Source organism: Vulpes vulpes, chromosome 5, assembly GCF_048418805.1.
Source record: "Vulpes vulpes isolate BD-2025 chromosome 5, VulVul3, whole genome shotgun sequence".
Taxonomy (NCBI): domain Eukaryota; kingdom Metazoa; phylum Chordata; class Mammalia; order Carnivora; family Canidae; genus Vulpes; species Vulpes vulpes.
The window spans coordinates 127,058,079-127,082,504 of record NC_132784.1 but is presented as its reverse complement, the minus strand read 5'-3'; the positions used below and the strand labels follow the sequence as shown (position 1 = coordinate 127,082,504).

Sequence of the window (24,426 nt, the reverse complement as noted above, 5' to 3'; positions counted from 1 at the left end):
CTTTGGCTCAGGTCATGATCCTGGGGTGCTGGGATCCAGCCTTGCATAGGGCTCCCTGCTCAGTGGGGAGTCTGCTTCTCCCCCTGCCTCTGTGTGCGTGCTCTCTCTGAAAAAAATAAAATCTTTATTTAAAAAATATCTATTAAAATAATATAGAATTATTCTATTATTGAACTTTTGAGATGAAGGATGGCTCAACCAGAACTCTCTAGGAGAGCTTCAGAGGCAATCTATAGAGAGTACAACCTGAAGGCATGCTACTGTCTAAATTTGTTGGGTAGAAGAGAGCAAAACTGGCAGAGCTCCCAATTAAAAGCCTCTTACTTTTTACCTGCCACCCTTCACTTCCTCCTTTCTGTCTTCTCAGAGAGCTCTTTGTAGTTATCTTTTCCTCACACTCTCCAGCCACTGCTTTCAGATTTTCAGATTTTCACAAGGTTCTAGTACATTTAAAAGTCTGCTAATACTATAGTACGTGAGGCATCAGGCAAAGAGAAGGTAAGAACTTTATTTTTTTTTTAAAGATTTTATTTATTTATTCACGAGAGACACAGAGAGAGAGAGAGGCAGAGACTTAGGCAGAGGGAGAAGCAGGCTCCCTGCAGGGAGCCCTATGTGGGACTCTATCCCAGGACTCTGGGATCATGACCTGAGGCCAAGGCAGGAGCTCAACCATTGAGCCACTAGGTGTCCCTAGAAGGTAAGAACTTTAAATGAAGGCCCCTAAAAGCATGCTGGGGAGGGGGTGGGGAAGGACCTTTGGGTTTGGGAAAACTGTAAAATCGTAATCAACATCTTATCATTTTTTAAAAATGATGCTATTGTCATTGGGTCATACTTTTCCTTTTGTGTATAAGCTCAGTTATCACATAGTAGCTCATGAAGTTGATGGGAGCAGATAACCTCATTTTAGAAATAGCACCAGGGAGAAATGAAAGCAGGGAGAAAGAAACTCATTTGGATAGCACCACTCTTGTCCTAAATTAAGATGTGAGATTTCTACTCAGCCTTTGCAGTAAGGAACCAAGCCTGAGATGAAACCAGTAGAGTAAAGGCATAATATATTAGCATCAGGGTCTTGTTTCTAGAATAGAAAGAGAAACACCCAGAGAAATAGGAAACACAGTCATTACTATATTAATCTTTTCGCCTCAAGGGAGATTAATCTTAGCCTAAAATCTAACATGAGGTTGGTCTTAGAGAAGACTCTTATTTGTTGATTCCTGGAATTGCTGTCACAACTGGAATAGTTTATTGAGGTGCCTGATGGATGCTCCTTTACTTTAGGGCCTAACAACAATAGATTTCCAGCTAGTGTTACTATATAGAGGTTGTGCCTATAAGCAAGGTAGATAAATTGACTTAATAAATTCTGGTTGGGGTGCCTGGGTGGCTCAGTGGATTAAATGTCTGACTCTTGATTTCAGGTCAGGTCATGATCTCAGGGTTGTGAAATGGAGCCCTGCGATTGGCTCTGTGCTGGGCATGAAGCTTACCTCGGATTCTGTCTCTCCCTCTCTCTCTCTGCCCCTCCCTGTTTGTGCACTCTTTAAAAAATGAAAAACTTGGATCCCTGGGTGGCTCAGCAGTTTAGCGTCTGCCTTCAGCCCAGGGCATCATCCTGGAGTCCCGGGATTGAGTCCCACATTGGGCTCCCTGCATGAAGCCTGCTTCTCCCTCTGACTTTTTTTCTGCCTCTCTCTGTGTGTCTCTCATGAGTAAATAAATAAAATCTTAAAGAAGGGGAAAACTAAAAATAAATAAATAAATAATTCTTGTTGACTCTTCTGATCTTCTGGACCATTGATGTTCCCTGGTGTTGTCACTTGCTTACTATTTTTTTCTTTTCGCTTTTTTTAATATAAAAGTTTTATTGAGCTATAATTCACATACCATACAATTCACCCATTGAAAGTATACAACTATATATGCTCACAGAGTTGTGTAACTGTTATCACAATCAATTTTAGTACGTTTTTCATCACCTCAAAAAAAAATCCCATGACCATTAACAGTCACTGCCCTGTTTCCCCCCTACCACTATCCCCTCACTAACCACTCGCTAACCACTAATCTACTTTTTTTGTCTCTGTAGATTTACCACATCTGCACATTTAATATAAATGAAATCATATAATATGTGGTCTTTTGTGACTGGCTTCTTTCACACAAACAGCGTGCTGTTTGTGATACATGCTGTAGCACGTATCAGGGCTTCGTTCTTTTTTGTTGCTGAATAATATGCCATTGTACATTTTTAATTCATCAACTGGTGAGTCTTGGGTTGTTTCTAATTTTTGCCTATTATGAATAATGCTGCTCTGAACATTTTGTTCTGGTTTTTATGTGAATATAGGTTTTCATTTCTCTTGGTATATACCTAAGGGTGGAACTGCCAGGTCATATGGTAATTCGATGTTCAGTCTTTTGAGGAAGTGCTGTCTTCCAAAGCAGCGGGGCCATTTTCCATTCCTACCAGCAATGTATGAGGGTTCCGATGTCTCCACATCGTCACCAACCTTGTTATTCTCTTTGTGATTATTGCCATTCTAGTGAGTAGGAAGTGGTATTTCATGTGGGTTTGATTTACATTTCTTGAAGGCTAATGCTATTGAGCATCTTTTCATGTGCTTATTGACTTTAATATTTTCTTTGGAGAAATGACTATTTAGATCCTTTGTCCATTTTCAAATTGAGTTCTCAGTTCTAGTCCATTGATCAATATGTCTATCCTTATGCCAGTATCACATGGTCTTCATTACTGTACATTTGTAGTCAGTTTAGAAACTGGGAAATATGGATCCTTCAACCTTGTTCTTCCTCTTTGAAATTGTTTTGGTTATCCTGGGTTCCTTGCATGTCCATATTAGGATCAGCTTGTCAATTTCTATAACAAAGCCACCTGGGATTTTGATGAAGACTGTGTTGATTCTGTGATTAATCTGGGGAGTATTGCCATCTTAACAATATTGTCTTCTGATCCATGAATATGGGTTCCTCTATGTTTATTTAGCTCTCCTTTAATTTCTCTCTTTTTAAAAATATTTATTTATTTGAGAGAGAGAGAGAGAGAGATAGCAAAAGAGAGCTTGAGTGCAGCAGGGGAGAGGGAGAAGCAGGCTCTCTGCTGAGCATGGAGCCCAAAGGGGGGGCTTGATCTCAGGACTCTGGGATTATGACCTGAGCTGAAGGCAGACACTTAACTGACTGAGACACCCAGGTGCCCCTTATTTAACTTATTTCAATAATGTTTTGTAGTTTTCATAGTATAAGTTTTGCACCTCATTTTTAAATTTGCTCCTAAGTATTTTATTCTTCTCTGTGTTATGGTAAATGGAATTTTTTTCTTTCAGATTATTCCTGGCAAGTGTATAGAAACACAATTGAATTTTGTATATTTGATTCACTTTTGCTCTAAGATAACACTTATGCTGGTAACAAAAAACACCTACAAGAAATACTGCTTGTTCTAAATAGATTGTTCTAATGAAATAGCACATTATTAGCCAAGCAGTGGCTCTGTTTCATCCTGAGGACCGAAATATCTCATTAAAAAGCAGATACATAATGTAGAGGGATTTAAAGGTATCATATCCATCCCATAGATGGCTTTTTATGCTTAAGTACCTCCCGGAGCAGGTAAATAGCATTGTTTATGTCTATTTGTTCTAGATAAAGACAATTTTCTACTAATTGTCTTCATTTTCTCCAGCAACAGCTAATAATTACCTAAGTACTGGCACCCCAATTCTCTTCTTTCGAGTTTTGGCTGAGAACTCAATTCCTCAGAAGGTCTTTCCTGACCCATCTATGTCATAGTTGCATTTCTTTGGTAACACATCACCTAGTTTATTGCCTTAGTCACATCTTCTACAATCTGTAATTATCTCATTTGTTTAGTGTTTGTCTGTACTACACAGTGTAAGTCCATGAAGATGGGGATTTTTCCTGTATTTGCTTGCTACAGAATTTCTAATGACTAACACCACTAATTTTTGGTCCACTAGGGAATAAATGGATTTTCCAACTACAAAAACATAGCATTGATAACTACTAAACATGCAAAGCAATAAACAAATGGCACTGACATTGCACTTGTGAATGCTTTTATATATACCTGGAAGAACAGTAGAGATAAGAATAAGAGGGTCAGAAAGACTCACTCATTAGCTAAGTGCCTCAACTTCTCACATGAGCCTCAAAGCCTGGGTCCAAATTCAGCTTCCTACAAAAAAAACGATCAGTTAGTACATACCATGATCCTTCGGAGTTGCCCCCCCCCTCCCAATAGGTTAACACTTGGATGTTAGATTTGCAAGTGTCCATATTTTATGGCTGTTTTGGGAAAGTTCATGAGAGGATTTTCTTTGAATCTGGGTACATTTTAGATTCTAACAATTCTAGTTGTCACAGTATTATTCTTTTGATTATTTAAGTCTAGTTAGACATCCTGAAATCCTTCATTCTATTCTGTAGTTTCTATATCCGTCCAGATTTGTGTAACTTCAAAATATCCCCAAGTTAATTGACATGCTCAGTGAAGACAAAATATTATAAGAATTCAAAATATGCCTTACATATTTCACTAAGATAAATATAACTTCTTATGAGCGTTCCAGGAAATTTTAGGAAAAGGAAATGCAGCTTTAGTTATCAATCAACAGCATATTTCATGTTATTTACAGAACCAGAGGGTTGAATTTAGAAGGCAGGACCGCTAACGAAATGATGAGCTTTTATCGAGCTTTGCAGGTGAGCTGATGGGAGTTCTTGCTTACACAAATCCTGTGGTAATTTCGATTTCTGGTTCCATTTTCCTTTTAAGAAGAGCAAAGGCCAGGAAGGATAAGAATCATTCATCAGTGATAAACATTTAAAGAACTTGAGCTCGGGATCCCTGGGTGGCGCAGCGGTTCAGTGCCTGCCTTTGGCCCAGGGCGCGATCCTGGAGACCCGGGATCGAATCCCACATCGGGCTCCCGGTGCATGGAGCCTGCTTCTCCCTCTGCCTGTGTCTCTGCCTCTCTCTCTCTCTCTCTCTCTCTCTCTCTCTGTGACTATCATAAATAATAATAAAAAAAATAAAAGTCTAAAAAAAAATAAAGAACTTGAGCTCTTATGTTTCAGAAAATTTAGAAAGCCAGCTGATTCACGAAAGTTTTTTCATACCTAATATTTAATCCAGATTAACTAGGGAACATGATTTTTCCCCAAATGTGAACCAGAAAAAATACAAGTAGGAGACTTAATTACTCTTTCTCTGAAGGAATTGTGTATTACTAATTCTGAATTCCAAAGATTTCACATGGTGTCAGGCATACAAATGTTTGATGATCATATTGAAAGAGAAAGGACATTATCTTGAAAATAGATTGGGTACTTTCAGCCTTGACCTCATGGCACGTTAAGGGTTGAGGATGACTTCAAGTGGACTTGGGGAGAGTGTTTTGGAGGCCTTGCTTAGTAAGGGAATCTGGAGTAAGTGCTGTTCTGGCTAACATTTCTTTCTCTTGCTTATACAAGACTAGTCAGTATTATAATTGTACTGCCTGTCCTGTTCTAGGAAAAAGAATCAGGCAGTCTCTTCCATGTTTTATTTTTTTTATTTTTTATTTTTTCTTCTTCCATGTTTTAGAACAATATCCCCTTTCCCAGTGTGATTTGCTTGATTTTCATTTGCTCTATTGATATTGGACATGGGGAAGGATTTTGAGACCAGGATATTCAACCGATGCCCTAAAATGTTAAGAGTCCCCAAGGAAGAAGTAAAGTAGACCTCCCAAGTTAAGCATCCTTAAATTAGAGCCCAAAGTTAAAGAAGCAGGCTGATTTCTTTCAGATAACAACCCTGGTTGTTATGGAGATGGGAGGGGGAGGAAACAGGAGGATTGTGAAATGTGCTGTGGAAGAAGGGGTTACTTATATAAGCTGGTAGCTCATAATATACCCCTTAAGCTAGGTAGGAATCATTCTCGAACCTGGCTCCCATGGCACTTTGGGAATTTGGTATCAATAATTTCCTAAAATTCTGCAAAACTGATGGTTCTTTTTTTGGTAACCTTACCCCAAAACTCTAAAAGATCACAGCTAGAGAAAAAGGCCCTGGAATTGACACTGACCTCCACTGTTCTTTCCCAGGTCATTTTTATTCTGATCTGAACATGGCTGCATTGAGAATTCAGCTTCAAATCACTTATAATGATTAGTGAGTTGCCTGAGAAAACCCCATCACCCATCCTGGTATACATACACTATGGGACTTCCTCCACTTCCCTTTGATAAGCCAGTCTTTGCAAATGCTTTAAAAGATGCCAAAAGCCACCTGGGCTTATTTTTCTCCTAGAACCAGGCAATAAAGAGAGACTTGATACTACGTAATTGTAAGCAAAACAAGCTCAACCATTGCTCCTGAGCTACAGCTGCAGAGCCCTGGTCTTGACCCTTTAATGAATGGCCCCGGGCGGGCAGGGGAACAATCTTCAGGCAGCTTCTGGGGAGGGTGCGTGTGCGAATTTCTTTAGAAAAAGGTTTCCAGGGAAACCATATAACTTCTATTTTTTTTTTTCCTTAAATGTATTAAGCACTAAACGTGCCTGCTTGTGCCTGGATTTTTCACTTGAAGTCAGGAGGTGCTGAAGAAGGGTGTTTGCATGAAACACACCTACATAAGCCAGAAATCATTTTTATGCTTCCTTCACTAAAATGTCACTTGCACACTCAGCTGGGGAGAATTAAGTGACCTGGGTTCATCTGTGGGGTGAAAGCTAGGGAAGATGAAATCTAGTTGCTTGAATTGCCTTTCTTCCGTGTCAGCATGATGGTTATTGAGAAATGATAGTCATGTCCTATGTCCTTTAGACTATGTAGACAATAGAATGTCTTTCTGTTTATTGTTTAATATGTGAAGAAATATTCAAAAAATAAAAAAAGAAAAAGAAAAAAAGAAAAAGAAAAAAAATAAAGAAATATTGAAGCAAGGCACACCCGGGTGGCTCAGCGGTTGAGAAGAAGTCTGCCTTTGGCCCAGGCGGGTCCTGGGATCGAGTCCCTCCATGGGGCTCCCTGCAGGGAGCCTGCTTCTCCCTCTATGTCTCTGCCTCTCTGTGTGTGTGTCTCTCATGAATAAATACATTTTAAACATGGGATCCCTGGGTGGCGCAGCGGTTTGGCGCCTGCCTTTGGCCCAGGGCGCGATCCTGGAGACCCAGGATCGAATCCCACGTCGGGCTCCCGGTGCATGGAGCCTGCTTCTCCCTCTGCCTGTGTCTCTGCCTCTCTCTCTCTCTATGACTATCATAAATTAAAAAAAAAAATTAAACAGTCTTAAAAAAAAAAGAAATATTCAAGAGGAAAAACCACAGAAAACTTGGCCAAAGTGTTCCTACACCTACATATCCCGTCTCGCGGCCAAAGACCCTCAGGAAGCGGGCGCGGTACTCTGCCCCTGTCTCCAGGGGAGTAGAAGCCGCCACGTGGCCCCGCCCCCCTGGTCGGAAATGATTGGCCTAGGGGTGGACAAGCCGAGCCAATCATAGCCTTCCCGGAGTTTAATTGGACCGTGGAGATGCTGGGGGTTCAAGTTAGACGTTGCCACCGCGGGAGGGCCGAGGCGGGCGGTGCTTAGGGACCTGCCCCAGCCCGCGGAGGAGACGGGTGCGGACCCGGAAGGGGGGATGCGCGCGGAGGAGGAAGGTAAGGCCGAGGGACGGAGGGAGGCTGGAAAGCCTCGATGCTTTTTTAGTTCCTATTTCTTTGGGAAGCTTGGATGTACTTCTTTTTTTTTTTTTTTTTTTTTTGGATGTACTTCTTGATTCAAGGTTTTATGAGACAGATTCATCTCCTTAAAATAAACCCCACTTTGTTCTTAAGTTAGAGTGGTTTTTCTGTGACTTCCAGTGAAAAGGCCTCTCGTACGACACCCAGCTTCGACCTCCACGGGCCTGAGAGGTGGGTGCGCGGCCTTAGGGAGGCTCTTGGCGCCGGGTGGGGCCGCCTGCAGGAGATGCGCTTGGCACCCCGTGGTGGGTTCTGGTGGCGGTGTCCACGAGGTTCCCCCACCCCCCCTTTTTTTTATGGACCTGACCCTGACCAGGCTGACCAGAGAAGGGCTAGGATTGAGGAGGTTCAGGATGGTCCCCGAGAGGGAGACTTCTGGGGTTAGGGGGGTCGTCAGGTCCCACAACACAGAACAGTGGATGTAGAAGGAACCCGATGCAGAGTCTTGCTCCACCTCTTCTTTGAACAAATGAGCATCGTGCAGCCCAGAGGGGCTGACTGGTGTGGAGCCAGGACCCCTCACCTCCAGCAGGGTGTTCTGTCCCCAACCCCGTTCTCCCTCTAGCACTTTCTTTTCTAAAGATTTTATTTATTTATTCATGAGAGACACAGAGAGAGGCAGAGACAGGCAGAGGGAGAAGCAGGCTCCATGCAGGGAGCCCGATGCGGAACTCGATCCCGCGTCTCCAGGATCACACCCCAGGCCAAAGGCAGGCGCCAAACTGCTGGGCCACCGGGGCTGCCCTCCTCTAGCACTTTCTTCATGCAAAGAGTATTTAGATTCCTTTGGAGGGAAGGAAAAAGAATTCTCTGCCCTCTGAGGGTCTCCAGCTGGGCCTAGGAATGACCCCATAAGACAAGTTAACCGGTGAAAAGCATACAAGTCTTATTAAGTTTTAAGGTATACATGAGGGCTTTGTAAGAGAATGAGGACCCGCAGAAGTGACCAGAACAGAAAGCTTTGATACCTTCTAGATAAAGAAATGGTACATTTAGGAAGAAATGGCAAGGCAAAGGAGTTTGGGGCAGGGGCAGTAAATTGTGGGGCGGTGACTGAGAGATATGTTGGTGCGGGAAGCCAGTGGAACAGGAGCATCATGTTAGTGTATTTGTACGGATCCGTCTCGGTGGTGATTCCCACGCCTCTGGTGATAAGGATGCGCTTTCCTCCTGATACGGGGAGGGCAGGCATCTCTCTCAGGGAAGCTTTTATGAAAGGGGGACCCCAAAGCATTCTTCTATCTGCTGTTTCTCAAGTGGTTCCAGTTAAAAATAATATGCCAAAGTGGCATAACTTGGGGTGGCGTGTTATAAACTCCTTCACCTGAGTTCTTCCCTTCTGCACGGTTTTTGGAATACACCTAATCAAGCACTTATACCACATATATGGCTGGGGATTTTTATGGTGCTTATAATGAAATTAGATGTTTATTTTAATTTTTAAAGCAAGTTGGGAAAAAATATGTGTCCATAGATGAAGGGAATGAGTAATTGCTTCCCCCCCCCCCCAGTAGACCTGTATGTATGGTGTTTGTCTAACTTCCAAGTAACTTCTCTTAGCCTGTGCTTGTTCTGACAGCAAATAAGCCATGATAACATACCAGGGTCACCTGAACTTATTTCACATGTGTAGAAACATGATAAAATCTAAGTTTTGTCTTTGTAGCACAGGACCCCTTAAATCACATTCATTGCACATATTTCCAAATTTACTTTTTTTTTTAAAATATTTTATTTATTTGAGAGAGAGAGAGAGAGAGGGAGAGAGCATGAGCACAAGGGGGGCAGAGGCAGAGGGAAAAGCAGACTCCCTGCTGACCAGGGAGCCCGATGCGGGGCTCAATCCCAGGACCCTGGGATCATGACCTGAGCTGAAGGCAGGTGCTTCACCAACTGAGCCACCCAGGGCCCCCTCAAATTTACTTCTTAAAATGTTTCTTTCTTGATCCTTATGTACTCTGTGGGAGGTTACGAGCCACAGTTTTGTTCTTGTTATGCCTGTGCTGTGTGTCCTGGTTCACACCACTCTCTTGCCTCATCTGTTGCAGAGGCCTCTGGGGGAACCCCTGTATTGCATTTGCTTCAAAAAACTGTCTCTAGAATTCCCTTTTTATTTTGCAGTGGACAGGATTTTTTTTTTTTTTTGGCAGCTTTGTGCCCATTTCTCTTTCTTTTAAAAACAGCACTTGGATTTTCCTTTGAGGACCCAGCCCCCTTGAGTGAGTGGAGTTTGGGTAGGGCTGCCCCCCCCCCCCCCATCCAAAGATGGGCACTACATTCCCCTGGCTATAGCATTTACTTTGGTAATGGGTGGTGTTCATTATCCAGAAAGATTCATCTACCAGAGCTCTGGTGGAACTATTGGGGAAGAAGCCCTCTCTTCTCACAAGGGACCGAGCCTAAGCCCCTGGGATGTAAGTCTTACTTGCTGATGGCCAACTTTGCCATAGTGTGGAGAGATTCCCCGTGAGAAAGAAGTCAAGAAGGGGAAAGTAGTCCTGAGAGATGATATCATTTATTCTTTGGCACCAGCTGAGCCTGAAGCCAGATGCACCTCTTTACTTTCCAGTCGAGTGAACCAATACATTCTCTTTTGCTTAAGCCAATTTGAATTGGGTTTCACTTACTAGCAGCCTAAAGCATGCTGGCTAATGCATGGCCAAAGCTGTTGTCCTTAAGCGGCATTCGTGCTTCTCTATTGCATGCAGAATAAGTCCTCCTATTTTTGGCTTCAAGGCTTTTTATGATATTCCCCATTTAGCGCCTGCTCTCCATTCGTTTGCCATACAGCTGACCCTCCTGGGGTGGTGGGTCTTTTTTTTCTTTTTCTTTTTTTTTCTCTTTTTTTTAAGATTGTAAGATGCAGAGAGAGAGGGGCAGGGACACAGGCAGAGGGAGAAGCAGGGAGCCCGACGCGGAACTCGATCCCGAGACTCCGGGGTCATGCCCTGGAGCTGACCCCCCAGCCCCAGGCTGCCCTGGACTCTCTACCTGTGTGACTGCAGGACGGGCCCTGGCCTCGCGTCCCCGCCCCCTCCCAGAGCAGGTGGCCCAGAGGCCGGCCCTTCGGGGGCGCCCGCTGAGGCCGCCAGGTGGCGCTGCCCCGGCCCTGTTGCCCGGCCCCGCCGAGGCCTGTGCACCGCGTGGACTTGGGCTCGCTCTTCCCGCTGATTTCCACGTGGACGCGGGTGATACTGAACCATCTGAGCTGCCTGCGTCGGGGAAGGGCGGTGACGGCTGTTGGAACGGCGGCCGTGGGCCTGGGCTCACCTCCCGTGAGTGGTTCTTAGAGTTTCCACTTGGCTTGATGCTTGCCTTGAACTTGCATCTTTGGGTTTTTTTTTTTTTTTTAATTATTTATTTATTCATTTATTCATGATAGACAGAACGGGGAGGGCAGAGACCCAGGCAGAGGGAGAAGCAGGCTCCCTGCAGGGAGCCGGACGCGGGACTCGACCCCGGGTCTCCAGGATCAGGCCCTGGGCTGCAGGCAGACTCTCAACCACCGAGCCACCCAGGCGTCCCTGAACTGGCATCTTTGAATCAGTTAGAAGGTAGAGGGGAATGAGAAGAAAAAGTGGGAAGGCCAGTTGACACTTGGTTCAGCGGGCCCCCGTGGACACGCTCCTTCCTCCTCCTCGTCCTTTTCTAGAGTGAAATGCTGTTCTGGAAGGGCTCTCTGATGACCTCGGGTGCTCCTGTGCTCCCCTTCTCTCCTCTTCCCCCCCTGCTGGGGGCACTTGAGCACAGCTCTAAGATCCCTGCAAAAAAGGAGCTCATGTTTAAAAAAGTTGGATATCAAAACATAAATAAATAAAAAAAAATAGAAAGTTGGATATCTATACAAGTATGCAAAACACGCCTGGCGTGAGTTATGTCTTTGTATTTGTGCGGATACGTCAAACTTTTTGGTCTGCAGGTTTCCTGACAAGGCTGGAAGTAGCAGACTTTAAACACATGGATTATTCTTAGATTAGTGGCTGCAGCTGCCGTTTACAAATCCTGGCGATGTTTATGACTCTGCTGTTTTTAGGTTCCACTAACATTGCCAAGCAGCTACTCTGTGCCAGGCACTGTGCTAGGTACATTAATTCCTTTGTCTTTTTCAATCTTTTTTTTTTTTTAAGATTTCATTTATTTATTCATGAGAGACAGAGAGAGAGAGAGAGAGAGAGAGAGAGAGAGAGGCAGAGACACAGGCAGAGGGAGAAGCAGGCTCCATGCAGGGAGCCTGATACAGGATTCGATCCCAGGACCCCAGGATCACACCTTGAGCAAAAGGCAGACACTCAACCACTGAGCCACCCAGGCGTCCCTACATTCTGTGAAGTTGATGGGGGGAAAGTTAAGTAGGAATTAGTAGCCTTGTTACTTGATTCCAGGTCCTCTAACTTTCCATAGGTCCAGAACCCATGGATAATGTGCATTGATTAGACTAACTTGTCAGGGAAGGATGTTATTTTAAAGCTATCAAAAAAAAAAAAAAAAAGCTATCCTTGGGGGCGCCTGGGTGGCTCACTTGGTTAAGCATCTGCCTTCCGCTCAGATCATGATCTCAGAGTCCTGGGTTTGAGCCCAGGTTGGGCTCCCTGCTCAGTGGGGAGCCTGCTTCTCCCTCTCCCTCTGCCCCTCCTGCTCCTGAGCTCATTCTCTCTCAAATACATAAAATCTTTTTTTTAATTTTAAAAAACATTTTAAAAAAGACTTTATTTATTCATGAGAGACACAGAGAGACAGAGAGAGAGGGGCAGAGACACAGGCAGAGGGAGAAGCAGGCTCCATGCAGGGAGCCCGACGCGGGACTGGATCCCGGGCCTCCAGGATCACGCCCTGGGCTGATGGCGGTGCTAAACCGCTGAGCCACTTGGGCTGCCCAAACACATAAAATCTTTTTTTTTTTTTTCCAAACACATAAAATCTTTTTTTTTTTTTCAAACACATAAAATCTTAAACAAAAAAGGATACCCTCGGTATCTAATATTGACACAGAGTGGAAATTATTTCTCCTTTGAAGTCCTCACGGGAAGACATCATATTTAGAAAGTTACTCAGATTTCCATCAGTTCTTGGAGAAGTCAGAGTCCAAGGATGGTGCCTTAGAACTTCTTATTTTGATTTCTGGAGATTCTTCAGCCTTTCTTAAGAAGGAGCATGGAAATGGTGGCTTTCATTTATTGAGCAACCTGACATTCTAGCTTCACTTTCATTATTTCATTTAATCTACAGCAATTTTGTGAATGAGGTACTACTGTTTTCCCAGTTTACAGAGTAGAGAGCTAACACTTAGATTAGACAAATCTTTTTTTTTTTTTAAGATTTTATTTATTTATTCATGAGAGAGAGAGAGAGGCAGAGACACAGACAGAGGGAGAAGCAGGCTCCATGCAGGGAGCCTGATGTGGGACTCGATCCTGGATCCTGGGATCACGCCCCGGGCCAAAGGCAGACGCTCAACCTGTGAGCCACCCAGGTGTCCCTAGACCAGTCTTTCAAGTGGACAATGTGTACCGAATTTGGAATGATCCAAAACCAGAGCCACTTAACTACTCTTTACTGCCTCACCTAAACTGTCCCTGTGGCATCTGGCTTAGATTCTGAAGGGATTATCCCCACATCGCTGGCTTACAGGCCACTCTGCATCCACAGCCACACACACTTAGCCCGCGTTTCCATCATGATATCTCAAGTCTCCTCAGATTAAAGGAATCAAACTGCTCTACCATTTGAAAATTTGCAGAATGTGCTTTGTCACGATGAGCAATTACCGCCTAAGTAAGGAGTTGCTTCAAAATGGAGTTCTCTCTTCTGGTTTCCAGAACTGTGGACTGTGGAGAGCAGGGCCAGGGAGAGGTCAGGGAGTTTCCCAGTGGAAGCCCTCGTTATTTTATAGAAGGGGTGTTTGGTAGCGATGCAAAAAAGACATGAGGTGGGGGTGCTGGGGACCAGTGTGGCTTTGGCCACCATACGCTTCTGGTACTGGGAGGTGCTGTTGAGCCACAAGCCTGCTCATTGGCTAGAAATGGTGGGGGTCATGGCAGGTGCATCTCTGAAGAGAGTAGGGACCCATTTTAACACTTAAGTGTAATCAAAAGAATTTGGAGTTTGATTCGGAGTATGAAACCTCTTAGAGGACTGTCCATCCGGTATGAAGTATGGAGAAGTGCTGGTGAGGGGCTGCAGGTGGATTCTATACTCCTTGCTATGTCCCGGTCCCCATTAAGTCCTCCAAACCAGATGACCAGTGCATTATGAACCCAGACTCAGAGGCCAGCTGCCAGAAGGAAAAAGTCCCACCAAAGCAGCAGGCAGTGAGATTTGATTTGTACTAATGAGTGGATGTAAAGAAAAAAAATCTGACACTCCTGGAAAGTGAAAATGAGGCAGTTTGCACCTCCAAGGGGGACCTCATGTGTGAGCTAGAGAGTTCAGTGTGGGCACAGGGGCTGTGGAAGATTTGTAGAGCTGAGAAGAGCTGGACCCAGCGAGACATCCCTTAGTGACTAAATAGCATCCCTGGAGGCCCCCTTCTCTAAAAGTATTGTCATTTTGGGGGGACAGATCTGGCCCGCCTTAAGGAATGAAAGATCACAGTCAGGTAGGGTTGGGTAAGGCAGGAAACCTTGACGTAGTCATTTATATGCCAGAAAGTTCTGACGACAGTTTGGATGTCACCTCTTGATAATTACTGATTTTGCATGATTTTTTTCTCCTTTGAGAAACAAAATTTTCTGAGCTTTTAGTGAGGCTTGATGTAAGCTAAAGGATATGATTATCATGCAGACTGCATTGTTTGTCCAAAATCAAAAGACTATTTTTTTCCCTTTTTAAAAAAGTCAGCTAATATAAAGTCACATTTCCCAAGACTCAAGAGGAAAAAAAAAATGCAAGGTTAAAAAAAAAAAAAAAAGATCATGATTGACAGTTTGGTGTGAATATACTCTCCCAGCCTTTTAATGTTACTACAAACCTACATTTTTACTTGAAAAGGACTGTACCTAATACTGTCCTGTGACCACCTTGTTTCACTCCTCAATAGGTCATAGATCTGCATGGATGTCAATATACCTTATCTTTTCAGGGGCTTCATTGTAGTCCATTGTATGGATGTGATTCAATTAACCAATCCCCTGCTGAGGGACTTTTAGGCTGTTCCTGATTTGGGGCTCTATTACAAAGATTACTGGTAACCAGTCCTGCCTCTAAGTCTTTGCACACTTGTCCAGTGATTTCTAAAGGATAAATTCTCAGATGTGGACTTGATGGGTCAGAGAAGACATATCTTCTTAATTTTGATGAAATTTGACGAAATGCCATACATAAATGTTTCAACTTGCTCTGCTTTCAAGTGTAATAGAATGTTCTTTCTCTCAATTTATCACCAACTCTGGGCTTCACAGATCTTGGCTAATCTGATGGTGAGAGGAAACTTATCTTAATTTGCGTTTGTTTAATCAGCAGTGATTTGGGGTCTGCTGTCCTATGCTCATCGGCCACATGTATTTTTTTGGTGAATTCAGTGTTTTCTGATAAGGTATTTTTTACTTATTGTGTTACTAGAGCTTTTTATCTATCTATTAAGTAATTAGCACTTTGTCACATATTTTGCATGCAATTAAATCTTTTTCTGGTTAACAGCAGAAAATATCAATCAGGTTTACTTACATAAACTCTGTCCCCTCACACACCCTACAAAAGAAACCCCTACAAAACTGATGATTGTTAACACTCTATTAGTTTCCTAGGGCTGTCATAACAAAACAGTAGAGATTTATTGTCTCATAGTTCTGGAGGCTAGAAATCTGAAGTCAAGGTGTTGGCAGGGCCTTGTTCCCTTGGAAGCTTTTAGGGAAGGGCCCTTCCTTCTCTTTCTGGTCTCTTCCAGCTTCTGGAACCCCCAGGTGTCCTGTGGTTTTAGACACTGTAATCTTTACCTCTATTACATTCTCTCTTAAGTATAGCAGTCATTGGGTCAGGGCCCACCATCATGACCTCATCCTTAGTGTATTACATCGATAGAACCTATTTCCAAATAAAATCACATTCACAGATATGGGGGTGGGGCAGGGGTTAGCATGTCAACATATCTTTTTGGGGGACACATTTCAACCCATGAGAGACATCCATAATGAAGGGTCTGCTACTGCCACCAGACTATAAACTCTTTAAGGACTGAAGCTGGGTCATTTTTGGTCCATATTCTCATCCCCGGTACTCAGCACAGAGTCTATGGCAGACACTCCATAGGGATTTCTTTCTTTTTCCTTTTTTTTTAAAGGTTTTATTTATTTATTTGAGAGAGAGTGCATAAGCGGGAGGGAGGGACTGAGGGAGAAGGAAAAGCAGGCTCCCTGCTAAGCAGGGAGCCCCCCCCCCCCCACCACATGTGGGGCTCAATCCCAGGACCCTGGGATCATGACCTGAGCCAAAGGCAGACGCTCAACCAACTGAGCCACCCCGGTGCCCCTCCATAAGGATTTCTTTAAGAATTTGACTTTCAGGAATATCTGAAATACCTTCAGATAAATTAAGAGATGTGTACAGAGGACACAAAGGGTCAATTCTTTCATTTTGAATTTACATTGAACAATTTCTCATTAAAAGGCAAATGCAGGTGGGGAGACCTGGACCATCCAGAAGAGGGAATATCTCAACTTTCTGAAGGAGTATGTTTGCTAAGGAGTGTGCTTTAAGGGCCTTTAGCATCTGTCCTAAAAAAAAATGAGTCTTTTGTAAATATGCAGACGAGTACACAGACTAGAACCAACTTTATTGACCAGAATTATTAGGTTGGGTTAAACAGAAGTAAGACAGCAGAACCCTTAATAATCCCCCAATATTTTTCTTTGTGTTGTAAAACATAATTGATCATTTACTTCATAGCCATGTACATAGAACCTAGTTTACCAAGTGCCAGAATTTGTTTTAGAAACTTACTTTCTAAATTAGTTTTTGGCTCCTTTCAAAAAATAATTTCCATTTACAGAGGACTCACAGCCTCCAAATTATCCTGCAAACTCTAGATCTAACCTTTCTCTAAAAAAACAATTTAGCTCCTGTAAAATATATACTTAGTAAAAAGTTACTTTAAAAAAAATCAAGAGCTTTCTCTAAGAATTTCTGTATTTTATCTATAATGTCTCCAGTCCCTCATACTTTAACCAGGGCTTGTTAAGTACTGTCATCTGGGGCTAGGTCTCAAATGTCTGCTTTGCTCTACTTAAACAGCCATGATTCCAGTCCAAAAACAATAGGCCAATGTTTTAAGTCCTAATGTACAGCCATGGAGATGAGGTATTTTAATTAGAACAGATATAAAATTTTGATCTGAACTTGTACAGACCTAGTCCAAATGTAAAATTGAGCACCAAAGCCATTATTCAGATACATACAGTGCAGCTCATGGGCTTGTGACCTGTGTGGTGACTCATAGTCAGAAGGTCCCATGCTTGGTTTCATGCTCGGCCGTTGCCATCTCGAGTTTCTTAATAATTTTTGAATGGCAGGGCCCACATTTTCATTTTGCAGTAGGCTCTGCAAATGATGTAGCCAGTCCTCAACACACACAAAAGCTGCTTTGACCTGAATCATCTGACTTGTAATCTTTGTTTTCATCTGGCAGTGAAAACTGAGTGGTGGGGAAGTTCCCCCAAATCTCCTCCCAGGGGGAGATGACCCTTGTTCTAGAACATTTTCAAAGATCTAAAAGTTGTGGTTCATGTGATTCACTGGGAATAATGAAGGAAGGAAACACACCTAGGTAATTTTTATCTGCAAGTCTAAAGAGTTAAAGTTCTACTTTCAGTGAAATGTGGGAGAACCAGCCCAATGTGCTGTGTATCAGTGTATGGAAAGAACCTGTTCATTTGAAGAGAAAATAGGTATGCCCATGTGCCAATAAACTAAATATAAATACATTCCTCTGTAATTCTTCTATCAAGACGATTTCAGCAATTCAAATAAAAAGCAGAATTTGCAAGGCCAAGCTTGGCTGTTCTTTATAAGAATAATGAATACATCTTCTTCTGAATTAGAAAGTGTCATTCTTCCTATTCATCTTCAAAAGAATGGTAGGGAATAGTTGTTGTAAAAATGCCATAAAACATCTCCCTTCCATTAATACAGAGGATTAAACATTTCATTACAGGGCATGGTCCCCTATACAGTGGGGATAGAGTGTGATTTTAAAAGGACAAGTTGTCAAGGAAGAGTTCTTTCTAGACCCCTGACGAGCCAGGGGAAAGGCTCAGCGGGTGTGGAAGCAGTGTTACCAATACCTTCAAAGAGCTTTTGCATATACAAAAAGAAAGATTTGGGCTACACTGAAGTCAAACAGGTATCTATTTAGAAAAAGTTTAAATTAAATATTTATATCTGATTGGGTTTAAACATAGACACTGTTAACAGAGTGATTTCTAGGTAAAGTGTTAACTATATGTAATTTTAAGATATTTTATAAATAATTTAACGGTCTTTCTCTAAGGTGAAACAACACTTCCAATAAATAGCAAAAATATTTAGGAGATGAAAAATAGTTTTTAAAGAAGACATTCCAATTTCTACTAGGAAATCTGAAGAATATGTCAGAGTTTAAAAGTCCTTTAAACAGAGATGGGCAGGGCAAGTAGTGTTCTTCCTAACTAGAAGTACTGTTTAGATATCCAATACCTTCTTCCATTGAAAAAGAAAAAACTGCCTAGACTCAAATTTAAAATTAAGGCATTTGGAAACGAATCCCTATTTCCTAGAATGTCCTCTTTAATAAAATACTTAAAAGTAAAAAGACTCCACCAAACATTTTTACAGATTAGTACCTAAAGTTCCAGTAACCCTAGAGGAGAGATGGCTTTCCAATTTTTGAATTCTAGGGTAGAAGTGTTCGACCCTCGAGGATTTCACAACTTGGGTAAAAAGTTGTGAGAGGGTAGCAGTAAAGGAAGAAGGGAGGCTGGGAGGAAGATAAAAAAGGTAAAAAACCGAGTCCCTTTAGTATCTTCCTGATTCCATGCTAGTGAAGGCTCGAGTAACTGTATTTGACAGTGTACTCTTGGGCAGAGTTGAGATGAACGGTCTCATCTCTGTTACTCTTCTTCATGACCCCGCAGCCAGACCAGCAGAGAAGGGCCAGGGCACAAAGGTTCAGATTTTCCAGTATGTGTGCGGGCATCTCGGTTGGACACTCTAAAAGAACCTAATTACAAAGACACTGAAAAGACGAGCTGGCCTTCCTTTGCTTTTAGCAAATCGCTGACATCTACGGATGCTGGGGGGCGGGGGGGGGGGGGGGAGATGTTTGCAAGTGTCCTTCAGGGAACTGAGAGGTTACAGCGATTACATCTTTTCCTCTCAAGAGCTTGAGGAGCATGAGAACAACCAAAATTCAGAATAAACCCAGATGAAAATAGATGTCACTAATTATTCTCAAGAAGCACTCAATAATAAGATAGTCAAACCAAAGCAGGCAAGATGAGGAAGTAATTAGTTTGTTTAGACTTAGAATGTTCTCCAACATCACCTGAGACAAATGAGAAAAAAAAAACAAAATAACAAACCTGCACATGATTCTAAAACCGAACATTCCTTAAGCAAACGATCCAACATGCCAATATTTTTCTCTGGTGAAGAGTCCAGCTAGGAACAGGGCTGTCTTTCTGAAGTGCCAGCCTTCATAACGTCCTGTTACATTTTTAGATCCAAGTTTGATGACAAACATGCGGACTTAAAGCTTTAGGACACCTGACTTCTTTTGCATTCTAGCCTGGAGAACTAGGCAGAATGTTTCTCTCCTTGTTTGATGCCCAGGACGAGATGCAGGAACCAGTTAAACTGCACAGTCCATCCTTTGTCCCTGCAAACCTCGATCTGATCGAGAAAATACTTCTTAGCTTCCTCTTCGTTCTTCCCCACTGTTAGAGCATCCCGAATATATTCGATATCTTCTTTGCTTGTTAACTGGGGCATTCCCGTCATCAGCATCATGGAGAACAGGATGATCAGTAGGTTTGTGTGGTGGCGAAGGGCGAGGTAAGCCTTAACGCAGACGTCCTGGACAAAGGAAAGGAAAAGGCTGTTAAGGTTGTTGCCGTAACTAAGTAGGCTAAAGACCATGGGGCTGTCCCAGAATTTAGATGGTGTTATCCTGTCCTCATGGATGGAAGCCATCACCAGTTGGGCAGGTGCCCCACCTCAGATGGAAGCCTTGATGAGAACATAGACTATCTTTAGTGTTGTTGCCTATGTCCAGGGTGTGCTCAAGAAAACTAATTTGGTATACTATATTTCATCTTTTCTCTTACTCTACCTTTTATGTCAATTTCTTTCCTAGAGAATTGAGGGTGGAAATTTCTGTAGTCTCTGAAACAGGGTGAGTCCGTTTTTGAACACCATACTGGAAGCAGTGAACTTTGTTTAAGAATAAGTGTTTGCCAGGGGCTAATGGAATCCAGGGAAACGATGGGAATGTGGCGTTGGAGATTTTGTTTTCATCTCTATTTTACAATTTGTCCGATTCTAAGAAAAACAGATGTATTAGCATTTTGTTGATGTTCAAAACTGTTTGAATAAACCTGGTGATTTTCATACAAATTCTAAATACTTAATGAGAGGGTTTTAAATGCTTTGGCTCGTGCCTCTTCCAAAAGCCTTAGAGCAGGTGATACAGGTGAGTTAAGTCTACTTGTTAAGCAGGGCATGCTTGTGCCAATGATCCCAAAGTATAGAAGAAATTGCAAGGTTCTCAATTTTATAGCATTGCGAACAACTCAATCTTAATATTGTAATTTGGCAGAGATAGTGTGTTAAGAGAAAACTGAAGTTAATGATTACAGATATAAATATTTCAAATAAAATACGGAGTAAAATATTAAAAGAATAATATACTATCGCCAAGGAGAGTTTATTCTAAAATTGCTAGATCATCAAAAGGTACTGTATTAAACAAAAAAAAAAAATAATAAAAAAATAAATAAAGAAGGAAAAAAAAGAAAAAGAAACAACAAAAAAAAGAAAAACAAAAAATGAAAACAAAAAAAAGGCACTGTATTGAAATCCACTTCTGATTTTTTTAAGGTTTTATTTTTAAGTAATCTCTATACCCAACGTGGAGCTTGAACTCACAACCCTGAGATCAAGAGTTGAATGCTCTACTGACTGAGCCAGCCAGTTGCCTCCACTTCTGATTTTTTTAAAAAAGTTAACATGTAACTTAATATGTAACTAAAATGTAAAAGATAAAACGGTTAGTATTTACAAATAATTTCACTGACTTCTGGGAACACTCAGTGGAAAAAAGGAAAAAAACTATAGTAACTAGTTTTTATTAAACTAGCTTTTTATAAAATTAATACATAGGATGCTATAAATAGGAACCATCAGTTAGAAGCATAATGAAAAGACAGATGCTGTGAGTAATGGCAACAAAACCCCCCATGATTCCTGGGATAAATACATACACAAAGCATGCAGAACCCGTTTTTTTTTAAAGTCTAAAAATTTACTGAGAAATTAAAAAAGTCCTTGAATATGTGAAGTGATGTAGCATGATCTTTGGAGATAAGATTGCTTATTATAAAGATGCAAATTCTTCTGAAGTTAATCTATCATGAAATTTCAACAAGAATTCCTACTTGATATTTAAACTCAAGATATGTTTGGAATCCTTAGGGCTTAAGAGAACATTTTGAACAAGTACACTAATGAAGAACAGTGCTTGGCAGGCTAGATACTAAAACATATTCTAAAACTACAATATTTAAAACTCTGGGAATAGCACCTGTTCTTTTCCAAAAAAAGATAAGACATTTTGTAGATGAGAATGGAAAGTTCAGCACATGGATCTGAATACGTGGTATGTGTAATGCGTAACAAAGGTGACTTATCCAATTAGTGAGGAAAAGATCTATTGTTGGATAAATGCGACTGGTGTAACTGGCTCATCATTTGGGGGACAAATAAAGCTTACTCTGTGTGTTATGCCAAAAATAAAATTCCCGATGCATTAAAGATTAAATGTAAAAAGGGCAAACATTTAAATAATCCTAGAGTGGGAAAAGCCTTTATGAAGATGGCTTTCTGAGGTGTGATCTATAAGGTAAAGGTGGAGAGATTATGGAAATGTTATTGAAGAAAAAAAGCTATACACAATGATAGAAGAGATGAATGACAATAGAAAACATATTTACAACACAAGTCACTTCTTCATTACCGGCCTCCAATAGCTCTTACAAATCAATAAGAAAGAGTGGATAAATAGTTGGCTAGATGTATAAGCCAGGGATATAAATGAGAATTCACACTATAAGACATAAAAACAGAGAATAAACATGAAAAAATACTCAACCTCACAAGTAATCAAATAAATGTAACGAAATGAGATGGAAACGTTCACCTACCAAATTGGAAAATTAAAAATTTTTAAAAAAGAATAATATCCAAAACTCACCTTTCACAGGCTGGCAGAAGGTGGAAATAGGTATAATTTTCCTAGCAGACAATTTGATAACATGCATCAAAAGCTTTAAATTACTAATAAATGTTATAGAATTTTGTTGAGGTGGCAGTTACATGACCTGTGCTATTCGTCAAAATTCAAAGCAGTATACATACAAAAAGGCCCCCGTTCTGCTGTAGGTGAATTATGCCTCAATAAACTGGACTTTAAAAAGTTTATTGTTTCCATGCTTAAAATTTACCTTTAAAAAATGGGATCATTTTTGCAGTGCTCGATCTATAAGAATATTCATTAGAACATCATTTAAAAATGAAGGAACTTGAAGGTAACCTAGACATCCTACAAGTGGGGGTTGATAAAAAAGGATTGATGACAGTACCTTTAAACATGTGCTGAGTGCTAAGGTGAGATTGTATAGGAATATTGAATGACCATGTAACTGTGTCTGAGTTAAAAAAGCAGACATAACACATGTGGCATAAGCCCATGTTGGTAAATGAACACAAAACATTTATGTAGAAAAAAGACTATAAGGTTACAGGCCAAAATATTAAGATAGTGACTTTTCTTTTTGCTTTTGGATGATCTTGTCTGTGTCACTTGCATGTGGCAGGAAAAGCACAATGGTAATGGTGGTCATGCCTGTATCATCCTGTACATCAAAGCAGGACAGTGTATGCATCGCCCTCTCCAGGTAGAAAAACCCATGGACTATTCTGGCATTAAGTGAGACAACATATATAAGATGCCTAGCACATAGTGAGTGTTCAATACGTTAGTTGTCTCCTTTCCTGCCTGGACGGCAGATCCCTCTTTATTTCCTCTCTGCCTACTTGCCACGGAGCTGGAGACTCCCAGACCCAAAAGCCTGGGATATTCCTGCCTCAGCCCTAGTGCATTAGTCTCTTGCATCCTTAGTGACTCCACTTTTGGCCAGAAATCATTACCTTTTGCTCATCCAGAGGACCCAGCAAACTTGCTCTCATTTCTTGGTAATTACACAGGCGAAGGGCAGACTCCACCCGGGGCAACTGGCTCATTAATTTGTCAGCTTGCACAGTTTTCACAAGGGCATAGATGGGGATGCCTTTTGATTTTGAATTAGAGTACATGCTGATTTTTAATTATTTTCGATCCTCTGTACACTGGGGGCTCCAGGCACACCCCTTGCTGTCTGAGCTCACTGTGTAGTCAGACTCTTTAATAGAAAATTTTTGAGAAGGAAAATCAATCTGGGGCCAAGGTATTCTAACAGCAATCAATGGGTGCTCAGTGAATAGTTGTTAAGCGGCAACCCACGGATTCACTTGTCACTGTAACACACAGAGACATGTTCAAGGAAAAGAATCGTCCTGTGTCTCTCTTGATTGCCCTCTCATCCACATAAGGCATTTCCCCTGGCTTGAATTTATTCAGTTTTGATTTTCACTGTGTGCGAAGTGTCCTGTCTGTGAGAAAGAAATGTCATCCCCAAATTGCATGCCCCACGCTGGTCAGACAGACACAACGTGTAGAGACTGAATTCTCTTTGGCTTAGCAGTGGTTAGAAGGGTGGAGTCACATCGCTGCCTGGATTCAAATCTTGGCTTTATTATGGACAAGTTGCTTGTCATTGGAGAAATCACTTAATCTCTCTGGGGCTCAGTTTCCTCATCTGTAGAAGATGACGAGTAGCACTACCCGCTTCATACGGTTGTGGTGAGATTGAAGTGTGTATAAGTGGTGTATAAGTGATGGGCAATTAGCAGTGGTCGTAGGAGAAGTTGCATTATTGAGCACGCACTTCTCGACGTGGAGGTGGGTAGGGAGTTGGGGGTGTGTAGTGCTGGGCTGCATCTGCAGGGGGTTCTCCTGCTGGAGGGGCACAGCTGGGCACTGGCGCTGCTCCCCAAGCCCCAGAAGTTTCATTTCTGCCCTTCTCACTCAGCCCCCGGGTGTGTGAGAGCGCCCTGGCTCCGCTGCCTTGGGCCGGAGGCCTGTGGTTTAGGGGACTGAGGATGTGGTCTGGGGAGCTCAGGGGGAAGCACAGAACACAGAAGTGTCTTGCTGGAGCAGTGGATTTTTCCTTTCTGCCAGGGCTGCCCGGCACTGTCCTCCCCAAATCCTCAGTCCGTCCTTCTCAGCTGCCCGGGGAAGGCGGTCTAATACTGAGTGGAGCAGAAGGGATAAAGGAAGACTCTGACCTCAGGAAGTTGGTGTGATGT

The 24,426-nt window shown here is 42.1% G+C and overlaps 1 protein-coding gene and 1 long non-coding RNA gene across 5 annotated transcripts in view; one reads left to right on the top strand and one right to left on the bottom strand.

Annotated features, from left to right (window-relative positions):
* The first annotated feature begins 7,605 nt into the window (after positions 1–7,605).
* The window catches only part of LOC112908561 (uncharacterized), a 28,572-nt gene continuing 11,751 nt past the window's right edge, over positions 7,606–24,426 (top strand). The window contains exon 1 of the long non-coding RNA XR_003232948.2: positions 7,606–7,692. This is a non-coding gene — a long non-coding RNA (uncharacterized lncRNA). The remainder of the gene's footprint in view (positions 7,693–24,426) is intronic.
* The window catches only part of PIK3CG (phosphatidylinositol-4,5-bisphosphate 3-kinase catalytic subunit gamma), a 41,248-nt gene continuing 33,344 nt past the window's right edge, over positions 16,523–24,426 (bottom strand). For all 4 annotated transcript variants that reach the window (XM_072759952.1, XM_025984055.2, XM_072759955.1 and 1 more), the window contains exon 11: positions 16,523–19,818. In XM_072759952.1, the coding sequence (XP_072616053.1) occupies positions 19,540–19,818 (279 nt within the window). In that variant the 3' untranslated portion in view covers positions 16,523–19,539. The remainder of the gene's footprint in view (positions 19,819–24,426) is intronic.